The 13,272-nt window shown below is 38.7% G+C and overlaps 1 protein-coding gene across 1 annotated transcript in view; it reads left to right on the forward strand.

Moving 5' to 3' along the window:
• Window positions 1-13,272, forward strand: part of BMX (BMX non-receptor tyrosine kinase) — a 30,607-nt gene that overhangs the window by 5,974 nt on the left and 11,361 nt on the right. Inside the window, exons 5-13 of the mRNA XM_068683599.1 lie at window positions 115-234; window positions 2,029-2,090; window positions 6,513-6,691; window positions 8,746-8,808; window positions 9,840-9,899; window positions 10,472-10,526; window positions 11,721-11,803; window positions 12,326-12,453; window positions 12,864-12,938. Coding sequence (XP_068539700.1) covers window positions 115-234; window positions 2,029-2,090; window positions 6,513-6,691; window positions 8,746-8,808; window positions 9,840-9,899; window positions 10,472-10,526; window positions 11,721-11,803; window positions 12,326-12,453; window positions 12,864-12,938 — 825 coding nt within the window. The remainder of the gene's footprint in view (window positions 1-114; window positions 235-2,028; window positions 2,091-6,512; window positions 6,692-8,745; window positions 8,809-9,839; window positions 9,900-10,471; window positions 10,527-11,720; window positions 11,804-12,325; window positions 12,454-12,863; window positions 12,939-13,272) is intronic.

The raw sequence follows: 13,272 nt of genomic DNA on the forward strand, positions 1-13,272 counted from the left end.
CAATAAACTATCTGGGGTTCCGCAGTTTATTGCAGCGACTATATTAATCATAAGGAACATTCCAGTTATGCAGTCTTTCATGTTCTTTTCTTTTTTCATTTTTTTTTTCCCTAGAAATTAAAGACAATAACGATTTACTAAGCAAGTATCATAGAAGATTCTTCACCAATGGGAGGTTTCTCTGTTGCAACCAGACTTGTAAAGCGGCCCCTGGATGTACAGTTTGGGAGAAATGTAATATCTTCTTTCACTTTTATTTGCTTAGTCTCAGTGATGCTTTTCACAATATTACCAAATCCACATGGACAGTGTAATAAATATACAACTTGATCTACTAATACCTTTCTATGTATGTGCTAAGCTCCTTCTAACATCATAGCTCCTATACATTGTACCTTATAATATAGTTGAGGAGAATAATACCCCAAAATGATACCTGTTGAGTTTGAGCTAAAAGGACAGTGACATTTTTGAAATATTTTTCTCTTTAGAGAAGTATTAAGAATATGAAGAAATATGAATATAGAAAAAATATGCTTAAGAACTCTAGCTAAATTGTGGCATTGTGCTCTAAGACCTTTTTAGTGATGAGGTCCCAATAGCTGGACAGGTAGGAACAAGAGAAGTTCGGCACAAGAGTGTGTATGAATGAGTGTAAAATAATCCAGCTTCATAACTGAACAAAAATAAAACTATTATATTAATACACAATTAAATGAATATTTTTCTAAACAATGTGATTTAATTTGCAACATATATATTTTTTTCTTTTAACATGCTTTTCATATGCATTTTTGTTGAACTTAGTTGGATTTCTTATTTTTCAATCTATAAAGACTGAGAGAGGAAAATCTGTAAAATGGTACTCTCAGTTTTCACGTTTTCAGAAGGGAATTCCCTTATGTCTCTGTACACACTTAAGAAATCCCACATTAAGGAAAGGGAATAGCAGATTAAGAGTATCTGGGTTTCTGCCTTTTAAAGCTTGTTTATCAAGAAGTGTAGAGCACTGACAGAGATGTTAATTTCAATCATGATTGAAATTTGCTCTTGAGCATTTTACGGTCACAGTCAAAAATCTAAGACCCCAAATTCAAAGACAAAATATGAAAAGTAGGTGTGAGTAGTTGGGAGCCTGATTTATATCTGTGACACTTATAACAATGAAGCATTTGCTTTTGATAACTGAAATTAATGACCTAGGCTTATCTGCTATTAATACAGGTTTCATGATTATAGAACACTGAATAATATAGAGAGTTGTCAACTGTTTTGTAACACTAATTTGAATAGCTTCATATAGCTTCACAACATAAGCCAGTAAGTCTGTGAAACCCCTGGTCATCTGCAAGGGCAAGGAAATATCTCATTGTCAGCCATGGATGACTTAGCCAAAAGAAGAACTGCAAAGAGAAATTTGGTATTTTGAATGCTTCATTTCTGCCTGATATAATAATGCATACATGCAAGATATTGTGCTTTGTCTACTCTACATTTGTTCCTAAATAAGTTCCTGAGGTTGCTAGTGGAGATACGTGGAGCACAGGGACACAGCCTGCATAGGGAAGACTCCAGACAGCCTCAGTCTCGTAGCCACTGGGTAATTGAAAACAGTATTTCTTAACTGACGCTCCATAGAGCATAAGTGTCCATAAAACTATTAAAAAAAAAAAAAAGGAATAAAAATAAGTTCTCAGTTTCCCTTAGTATGCAATCTAATAATCTAAAACAATCGGGAAATCTAAAGAGAAAAATACAACCTCAAATTTCCCTGAACCTTTATTTTGGCATAGATGAAGGCAGTGATTGATGGACTTTTAAAATATATTGATATGGTGCTTGAATTAAGAGAAGGTTGGGAAATACAGAGATAAACAGGTCTATACCACAGTGAGGTAAAATGTCAGCTGTCACAAATGTTTATGTTTGCTATGCTGTCACTGCCACTGTATAGAACTGCAAGTGAGAAAGCCTCAAGAAACACATCCTTACTTAATTCATGGTATGTTTTTAATCCCTCTCTTTCAGATGTGACTCTGTGTTGCACAACCTTGTCCGTGAAACCACTGCCTCCAGTTCCTCAAACACTGGTAGGTCAAAATTTCAAGTATCATCCTACAAAGAAAGACCCAGCATCCAGGTGATGGGAAGTGCTGTAGGGTGGGAGAGAGAATTGCAAACAGCATCTCACTGGAGCTGGTCTCAGCCTCTCACATGCAGTCAGACTACAGCATCCTTCTGTCCAGAAGCATGGTGAAGGGAAGGACATAGCTCCATCTTCAGTGTGCTGTAAATGGCAAACTGGGAAAGTCTCAGCCACTTTCAGTTCACTTAATAGGCTGGTGACAGTAGAGGCTACAGTCCTTGCAGTGACATCTTTTACTTTTCACACATTTCAAGCAGGATCAGGGAATGACATCAAAACCAGCTCTAGTGTGTAGGAGGTCCCCATTCCTAGAGATGCCCAAAACTCCCCTCTACCACAGTCACCAGAGAAAATGGTGCTTGCAGTACTTGGAGAAGACATAGCAACTGAAGACACGAACAAATATGCCACTGTTTGGGTGAGAAGTGGTGGATGGACTGCACTTTTCTCACTCAAATCCCAAGTTATGCTGGTCTGAGGTTGGGTCAGGAGTACAGATGCCTCACTAGGAATGTCTGTTTAGCCCGGCTCTACAGAGACAACCTATAAGGTAATGAATTTGGAAGAGCTTCTGAGCACTCCTGCCTTTATCTTGACTTTATATCAGACAGAAACCCAGGAACGTGTTATCCCACCAGCACCTTCAGGGCCTTTCTGTCCATCTGAGAAAGCTAGGCATACAGACCCAAAGGGCAAACAGGACACCAAAAAAAAAACAAAAACAAAAACAAACAAACAAAAAAAAACACCTGCTTGCAGCAGTTTATCAAGGTGCTCGATGAAAAAAGGCTTTGAATCATGGGATTTTAAAAACTGTTTCCTGCCTTATTTTCGTTTGTCTTCTATATCTTTAGGATACACTCTGGGTCCATTTCCTTGCTTTTCTTTTTTAATCAGAAAGTAATTTGAAAAAATAATGGAATTCTTATGTATGCAATTGACACGGACAACCAGGGCTTTAAGAAACACATAAGAGTATCAAGACACAGAAGATAAAAACACAAGCTGTAAACTTAAGCTCTATAATAATAACAACAACAACAACAACAACAACAACAAAGCCTTGAAAATAGACTTTATCAAAGAAGCTTTTGACTTTTTTTTTCTAATAATGAGATCTGAAAACAATGGCATTGTGAACATGAAGCCATGTAACTTGTTTTGAATACTGTGGTCTGCTTTGCCTGGCTTCCATCAAAAGATGCTTTGTCTATCTGGAGAGAACATCAGTCATGCAAATCTCTTGCTGAACAGACTGACTTCAGCTAGGCCTTTACGATTTATTTTCATTGTCTGCTCAATTTCAAAGATGATATTTTGAAAAGAAAATTTAAAAAACAGGATCGTGACAATATTTAGATTGATTCTTCCAAAACAATTTCAGTAAATGCAGATAAAATAACTACCACATCTGGTTACAACTTGACTTAATTTTCCCAAAATATATCATATAGATCAGATTAAGAAGCTGACTTCTCATGGCAAGGAACAGTCTAAATTTAGTTCCAGAGCTACTTCTATAAGTTTTTAGCACATTTTTGCTTTGCTGTCTCATCGACACAATTTAGTCATTCAAGGTCCCACTTGAATCTCCAGCCTTCCTTCCATCTATCTCCCAGTTCATGTCCCTCACCTTTCCAACCCCTGCAAGTCTTGCTCCCTTGCTCTCACCTCAGTTGACCAGAGGCACTACTGTGTTTCCTTACATCTTTCACCTTTGATGTGTCTATCCCTTTCATCAGTTCAACATTGTACCACTAGTCTCCCACAGAGGAGCTGGTTCCTGAAGAGTGATGCCATTAGAGAGAATAAAGGTCACAAACATGCCTTCACGGGGAGCACTGGGCACTTCCCCTGTGCTTTGATAACAGCAGGAAGCAGGAGCTTCCCATCTTAGAAATACTTTCATCTCTGTTCGCGCCTGGCAGCCACTCTCTGTGTAATGGCAAATGATTCATGTAGGTCAGATAGAAATTCACTGAGTTCACACATGTATCTTCTCATGCTAATGCATTGGACAAGGTTTATGGAAGCTTAAATGATGCTGCACGTGCCTCCAGTTGTACAGTGGCGGCACAGTTTTGCAGACAGTAGCCATACCTCTGTACCTGTCACACTTGAATCTCAGACTGTTACCTACAGCTCTTTCTAGATAGTGGTGGTGAAGTCTTCAATATGGAAATAACAACAATATCACTGACAGCATAAAGGAAATAACAAGAGTCCATTCGGTTACTACTAGAATGTTACATGCCCTGGGTCTTTCAGCCAGTTATGGAAATGGAAAGCTGTATATAAGGACACAAACCAAGACATTAATCTGTACCAGGTTACAGATGAAGTCCATCCAGAACATTGCAACAGACAAGTACACATCCAGCAGCAAAACACAAAAGGATGCAAATCTGATGTGCTCATCTTTGGCTGGCTCGGTCCCCTGGCTGGTTGAACAAAACAAAACCCCTTGCTGTGATCATAACTCCACCATTTACTCTAGCCAATACCTTGCTCTTTCTTGTGCTCACACAGCAAGATGACATCTCCATCAAAGCATGACACCCTGATCATTCCATAAGCAAAACAGAGGAAGTGAAGAAAGAATAATTTAATTTCTAAAGGTTACCAAGTCCAAATCTCAGAGTTGCACATGAGTTTATAAGTACTTTTACTTGCTCTAAGCATCAGCTTGCTCTAACATCGCTACATGTTTTTATGGGGAAAACAAACAAACAAACAAGCAAACAAACAGTTAAATCTCTGTATTTTAAATTTATCCATCTTTCAGACAGCTGCAGGCAATTCTAGTTCTGTCATTTTCCACAAAACCTACAAGAAGTCTAAGATTTGAGTCCTGCCTAACAGGCCCTCAATCTTTGTTCCACTGAAATCAGATATGACAAACAGGAGCCAGCTTTCCTGTGTTCAAGTAGTAGCACTTGATGAGTAACATATCTAAGTCTAGGCAAATGAGGAAGGTTTTTCTGTTAGTGATTCCTCTTTAAAAAAAATAAATAAATAAATAAAAAAGGATCATCTCCACAGGAACTTAGTGAGATCAGACTGAGGCTCCTTGTGTTTACAGGAAGAGATACTGTGTGTCTTCTTGCTTAGTGGACTCAGTCATACATTCACTTGGCTCTTTGGTTTCTTCTTGCTTAAATAAAGAAATGTCAGTAAAGAGGAGACAAGTAAATATACAATGCCATGGTTTTTTTGGACTTAACTTCAAAGAATCACAGCCTGCTTCAGGACATTTGGCATTCTTCCCTGGTATTGTATTACAGAGCTTTTCAATTCTAAAATAATAATATAAAATAAATAGTTGGCATCTGGAGTCCCTTCTAACTCTTTGTTATTTTTCCCTATCCTTTTCTGTCAGTGTTCTGCATGTAGTTTTTCCTGCTCTTAAAGAGTTGTGATATCTGGATTTTCTCATTTATGACATTTCTCCGATCTCTAAATGCATTTCTGTACCTAAATTTTAGATGCCCCTTTGCCTATGGCTTTTTGATTGACATAATCTAACTTTAATGACAGACTTCAAATCCAAGTTATTTGTGTAGACCTCCTGATGATAGAGACTTCTGCAGGAAGACACATTTCACCTGAAGACCTAGGTCAAAGATGAATGAATCCCAATGTTACATACCTACACTTGTTTAGTTTGCATAGGAAAAGTTAGCCACCAAGAACTGGAGTTCCTTATGTTGAATGTGCTTAGCAGAGAAACATCCAAGCTAGTCAATAATGACAATAAGAAAAGGTAACAATTTATAATTCATATAGCTTTTTGTATTCATTGAGTAGTAGCAACAATTGACTAATGCTTGTTGTGCTTCATGCTAAGATTACTATTGATCAACAGACATTAAAAAAAAAAAAGTTGTTTTTTAATACTATGATAGGATTTTCTGATTCAACAGGACATCATTTCACCTCGTTATAGGTAAACACAATTTAGTCACATTGTTTCTAGCACATGAACTGCAACTCTTCAATAAACATTATCAGCTTCAGATAGGTGGTAAGCTTTTGGTAGAGTCCAGTCTATTATGTCATCATGTTAATTAGAGCTTTGTTAATTACAGCTGTGTCAGCCTCCGCTCAATGTAATACTTCTGGTGACATGATGGAACTTGGCTATGTTCTCACCTGTCTCACAAATGTGGACAACAGTTTCTAAAATGTTCTTCTACATGAATGAAGGACAAGGTGCTTGCCTGTACTGACATTATTAACTCTGATTAATTTGCTTAATATCATTGTACATGTTGAAGATAGAAGCAATAGTGTACACACTGTGTGGTATTTCTTACTGTACCCTGTGATGCATCTGCTTGTCATTTTATTTCCTCTGTCTTCAAAGTTGAGACGTAGAAGCCTGCCTCAAGTACTATCACCAAGTAAGTCAGACCTGAATATGGCTGTGGCCCAATGCAACTACGAACCCTTAGGAGATTCAGCTATCCGGCTTGTCAAATGCAATAAATATCATGTATTGCAAGAGGAAGATTTTGCCTGGTGGAAAGTGAGAGATTTGGAAGGGTAAGTATGCACTGCAGAATACTTCTTTTTCATGATCATGATCTTCCACATACCTTATCTTCATTGGCAACACTTCAGGCAGTCCTGGTACCTTACAGGATCTTTAAAATTAGCCTTAGGTTTTAACTATGTTAGTAGCTATTAAACCTTTTTGGAGAAGCCTCATTTTCTCGTGTGCAACGCCACTTTCATTAACATCCTTGGCTGCCAGACTGGGTGCAATTCACAGTAATCACTGCCTGTATACCAGCTAAAATAGTAGCCTTACTATACTGGCATTAATTCTGATATGTGCCTGAAGAAGGGCTTGTGCATTCTGAAGCTGTCCATTTTAGTTTCAGTGAATAAAAGATAAAATCTCTGCTCACAACCTTTGCCTCTTGAGTATGTAGAAATCAACCTTAGACCAACACCGTCACTATTGTAATAGCAGTCAGAACACAGGAGACCAGTGGGAACTGCTGCAGCAGGAATAATTTCTCACTTCAGTCTCTCACCAGCTTTAGGAATACTTTCCCAAAGAGACAGAGCACCCCCATCCTGCAGAGGACAGAAGCATTAAATTATTCCCTTTGTGGTTCACAAGTGGAGGAATCCCCTTCAACTACTTAAAATAAGACATTTTTCATTAATATCCAGCTGGTATAGAAAAGAGAACCTCTTCCCAAGTCAATAAATAAGAAACAGCTTTCAGAGTACACTGGAGACAAAGGCAGTACAGAAAACAGAGGCTGCCTGGAAGAGATATGATTCCTTGTCTGTCTCATGATAGATACTAGCTGGGTTTGACTTTATGTACATGTTAGAAATGTGGGAGAGAAGAATTTTTGAGCTTGGGGATTTCCAATCTGGTTTGGAAGAAAATGAAATGACTTGATCCACTCATAATTCATTGATTAAGTTTACATCTGCAAGTAAGCAAACAAATAAATCAACATTAAATTAAAATCACAGGACTGGCATACTGCTCTGGATGAAGAAAGCAGCACACAACTCTGGCAACTCTAAGGCAATAATAACTGAGTAATCTGAGACATGCTTTTAAAGGCTATCACTGGAATGATGATGATGATGGCTATGTAAAAGTGTACAATACAGGCAGCTTTGCTTATGGAGGCTGAACAAAGTGTTCTGAGATGAGTGAAAGAGCAGAAAGAAATCAAGAGAAAGGAGGACATTTAAAGTTATAGACATGTATATTTATAGACATACATTTTTCTTTGGCTTGAGAAACTGAGACTTTTGCAGTATTGATTCTACAAGGACAAATCCTGTCCGTTTATATCATAACAAAACCTTAGAGTTCTGCTTGGAAATACTGACAATCTTGGTGTTTCAGATGTAGTAGAAACAAACAGATGGCACTTACCTGTTTCAGATTCCATACCCTTTCAGATTTCTTGTTCTATTGAGATCCGTGGTGGAGAAACCCTTCTCTTCTGTCTCCATCCATATTCAAATGTATATTAATTCCCCTTATTTATTTTTCTGAAGGGTGCAGTATACAGTCCACCCTCTTACCACTCTGTGGATAACTACAGGTCCCCATAACTTAGTTTAGCATGTCATGCTGCCTGCTGCTTTAAGTGGTAGCTCAGCTGTCCATATTCCCTTAGCTTAGCTTCTCAATTGCATCTGACATTGTGTGGGGAAGAGTTCTGAGCCTACCTATTGACTGTCTGTGTTTGACCTTGGATACTCTGCTGGCACCCATTAGTCACTGGCATCTTTCATCACAGCAACCAAGATGGCATGTAATGATATTGTTGAACAGTTGCTTCAATCTTCCATATGATGAAGCCAATCACTGAGGAAGAAGCCTTTTCAGTGACTAGCAAAAAGAATAACTCATTGAAATGTAGCCTCCTAAAGCAAAATTACCCCTGCATTTTCCTCCATATCATGTAAAAAGCATAAATGTTTTAACCATGAGCATTTCTGTTAGTAGCATTCTAGAAAGCGACTGTCTGATTAATCCCTTTTCCTATTTTAAGTGACCAATTTTAAGAAGCAATCATGTATGATAGCTGAACTGTGAACTGTTTATTTTGCAGGAATGAAGGTTTTGTACCGAGCACTTACCTGAGAAAGTTATCCCTGAATGATGATGAGCCAAGGTGAATCAATATGCAGCCATCCACTGCTTAAATGTTCTCCTCACCACTCTAGAAAAGATCAGGCAACATTTTTGGAATATTTTTCTTCTTAAGTAACTTTCTGAGTACTAACCATAACATTTACTGCAAGGTGTAGAATCAAGTACAATTTGTCTTCTTGACTCATACATTAATGCAAAAAACATCAGTTGAAAATCCTGGTTTCATTTAAATCAGGAGGGTTTGGCCACTGTCTTCAATGTGCTGGGATTTCAGTCTTTGTAGTCTTATTTCAGCATTAAAATGTCACCCTTGCTAGCACTCTCATGCATCTCATGCAATAAGTGAGCATTCCAGTACAGGGTAAAGTGAGTCTCAGTCTGTCAAAGTGATATATCAGATCTGAATTTTTAGTAAGATGATATGACATTGTAAGTACTAAGCATATGCCAAAGTGTTTGAATGAAAATCTTACAGAAGCTTAGAAGATTTTCTCATAGTAAACCATACTGGATAAGATTCAAAGGTTTCCTATTTTTAAAACAAACAAACAACAACAACAAAATGCAATCACTATAATAACGTGTAAAAATCCAGAATTAATTAGAATCACTATTATTTTTGCACAACAGATTATTTTAGGGGTATCTTTTTCTGTCACATGAACTCTATCTATTGTCTGTCATGCTAAGAATATTTATTTGGGAAGTATATCATTGTACAGGTTTGGAAATCTTCCATGTAAATTTTGAAACGGTAGATGCAATCTCTTCATGAGGTCAGTGAAGGCATATATAGTCTCATTGCCTGCTACAACATGCACAGAGCAGATTTGTCTTTCCAATACATTGCAGAGTGGAGAGGAAAGGCCATGTAAGTGTTTGCCAAGTCAGGAAAAAAAAAATAATTAAATATGTCTCAACATTTTAAATGTTCACTATAGACCATGGCATAATAGCAGCAATTGCTCAAAAAATATATAGTATGACCTGAGGAAAGCAATTTCCATAACTAGTTTTTCACAATTTCAGTGTATTATTTTGTCTTTGTAGGGAAAACTCAAGTGTCAATGAGCACACAGCATCAGAAGAACAGAGCATTGCACAGCACGAGTGAGTATGTAGGATATGTCTTCGTGAGAACTGAAAGATTCTTTGGGCCACTCCACTTTATTCCACAGCCATTCCACTTTATGCAACTTCCTAGAACAATGGAATTCTATACATTGATGTTATATTAATGGTAATAACTATATATATTGTCAGCAGCTTTGAGGTCATCATCAGCATCACTACCCACAGGCTTCCAAAAGAAGGAATGTATTTGGTTTTGGAAAAAAAAAAAAAAAAAAAAAAAAAAAAGCTTTTGACATTTAGACAAATTAGTCTCCTACACTAGTAAGGTGTTAGGAGTTATTCTCCAACCCTGTAAAAAGTTACTGTAAAAAGTTGAAGTCACAGAGTAGGCCCTGATATTTCAGAATGAAGAGACACGTCAGAAGCACATGGGAACTAGTGGTTTCCTTCTTATCATGGCCCAAAATCACAAATGCGTAACAAGTCTAATTTCTGGCTTTTCAAAGCAGTTTTGAAAATATTTACAGTGTATGGCATTTTTCATGAATCTGTTGTGCCTTGTCTAGAAATCAGGCTATCAATAACAAGCCCCATATTTCTCCTTGCAGTTGGTATGCTGATGGTATCTCCCGTGCCCAGGCTGAGCAGCTGCTCCGTCAGAAGGTCCTGCATATCTTTTATTGCTTGTATATGAATAACTGTGTAAATGTTTTTGTGCCAGTTGTCTTTGCTATACTGTGTAGCTAGAGGATGCTGATGCTCTTCAAATAGCTGTCGTATTGCACAGTGCTGGAAACTCTTGTGCTAATTTGGTACCGATAAACAGATCTCTAAAATAATGTCCAGATGTGTTGATGGCTCTTACACAGACAAACAAATGATATACTTCAAAAATAGGCCTGGAGCAAAGCCATAACATGTACATTTCCCCCCATGGCTCTGCGTATTGGTTTTAGCTCTAAGCCTCTGCTCCAGCGTGGCTCTTCCTGCAGATCAGTCTAGAGGAGCTCTTTGTGTTAGTTTTATAACGTGGATATGAAGTAAAACTTCACCCAGACGAGCAGCAAAACTTGAGCAAAACAGTGCTATGCCTGCAGATTGAGAGCAAAGACTAGAACTGCGGGGTGGCTCAGGTGTACCAGCCATCACAAAAGACAACTGCAGAAGGATTTATCTGTGCACCTTTCTGCAGGAGATCTAGCCTCAGCTGTGCTTTAGGCTTAGGTGTCCAGTGTAAACGAGTTATTGTCTTTTCCCTTGGCAGCTGGTTGCTTTCTCACAGCTTCAGAAATTGGCACTCAGCCACTAACTGCTTTGAGAAAACACAAATCTTTGTGAGCCTTGTCTCCATGTCCTTTCCCTTAGACCTGTGCCACTGGTTCAGGAATGAAGTTCAAGTGTGGCAAATCAGAAAAGGGTCTATGTCTCAGTCTGAACTTCACAACAATGAAGCTTGGCCTCTATGTGAAGTTCTGGATGTCTTCTTTCATCCCTGTACTAGCCATTTCTAGCACATCAGAGGTGTAGCTGCTAAATCTCCCCTGCAATAAATCTGTATCTATGCACCACACAAAAATGGCACAATACTTGCTTCATGTCTGGACTGAGGCACAACTCACCTAGTTTTAAACATCTACAGTGGGATACCACAACCAGTTACCTAGATACCCTTTTTAGTGGAGAGAAATAAGTATTTCTAAGACATAATTTATCTTGTCCTAATTTACTACTTAAAGGATGTCATATGAGTCACGTCTCCTCTCCTTTGTGGACATTATAGTATAGAAATCTAAAGTTCACTGGGGTGAATCCCAACTTCAGTGTTTCTTGTATTATTATTATTATTTTAATAATTAGGGAAAAGAAGGTGCTTTTTTGGTGCGGAAATCTTCTAGCCAGGCAGGAACATTTACTGTGTCTGTATTCAGCAAGTTTCAAGAGTGAGTATCCAAAGAATGTATATCATTTCTGTGAGCATGCTATGGACATGCTACTTGGTGTGACTGGTCATGAACAAAATCTCTGCAGCCATGTGGGGAAGGGAAGGGAAGGGAAGGGAAGGGAAGGGAAGGGAAGGGAAGGGAAGGGAAGGGAAGGGAAGGGAAGGGAAGGGAAGGGAAGGGAAGGGAAGGGAAGGGAAGGGAAGGGAAGGGAAGGGAAGGGAAGGGAAGGGAAGGGAAGGGAAGGGAAGGGAAGGGAAGGGAAGGGAAGGGAAGGGAAGGGAAGGGAAGGGAAGGGAAGGGAAGGGAAGGGAAGGGAAGGGAAGGGAAGGGAAGGGAAGGGAAGGGAAGGGAAGGGAAGGGAAGGGAAGGGAAGGGAAGGGAAGGGAAGGGAAGGGAAGGGAAGGGAAGGGAAGGGAAGGGTGTTGCAGTTCATTCAGCAACTAATTAATCTATTCATGCATGGTCTGGAAGGCACTTTGTAACACTCAAACATACACAGCACTTTGTTGTGTTTTTCAGAAGTAAAAAAGGAACAGTCAAACATTACCATGTGCACAAAACCCCTCAGAACAAGTATTACCTCGCTGAAAATTACTGTTTTGAATCAATTCCCAAACTTATACACTATCACCAGCACAACTCAGCAGGTAATCCCGTGTGCTCTTTCTATTTGATTGGTTTTGGCTTAGGCTTCTGGGCTTCTCAGAGTTATCATGAATCACTTTCAATACTGAATCTTCTAAATATCAAAACATCTTTTGGGAGAATTTAGGTGGAACTTGATCTACCATGTTCACAATCAAAATAGTTGCTTTGCTTTTCTGTAGAGTGCTTTTGGGTATTGTAATACCTCTTCTTGCAATACCTCTGCTGGAATAGCATTTAAGCACAGAAAATACTCAGTCTTGTGAAGTGATGCATCTGCTAAACATTGTCCTCTGTCATTACCTGGATGGTTGTAATATGGTGTGTGCGTGTTTGTGTTAATTCCCCTTTATTTTCTTTGATTCAGAGAAGTCATTTATGTATCGTCAACTTTAAGAGGTTTTCTTTGTAGGTATCGTGACAAGGCTACGGCATGCAGTATCTATGCAAGTAAATAAAGTCCCAGACACAGCTTCACTGGGAAATGGTAGGAAGATAACTTTCATTTTTGAATCTGGTGTCAGTCTTGGCCACCAAGAAATTAATAACCAGAAAATTGTGACCCTTACTATGTTCAGGCTTGTAAGAGGTTGCAGAATCCTTGAGCTCACTGTTTGGTTGCCCTTTCAGTTTGTCCATGCAGACAATGCAGAGCCTCCTACCCTGTGAGAATTTGGGAAAGATGGTCTTTCAGTCATCCAGCCCCTTCCATAGCTTCCTGTTGTCCAGAACAGCACTGAGACTCTATGGTTCTATGAAATAGGGTATCCCTTCCTTCATGTGTGTCTTGTTTATGTCCAGGGCAAGGTGAATGCAAAGGC

This window comes from Anas acuta, chromosome 1 (genome assembly GCF_963932015.1).
Source record: "Anas acuta chromosome 1, bAnaAcu1.1, whole genome shotgun sequence".
Lineage (NCBI taxonomy): Eukaryota > Metazoa > Chordata > Aves > Anseriformes > Anatidae > Anas > Anas acuta.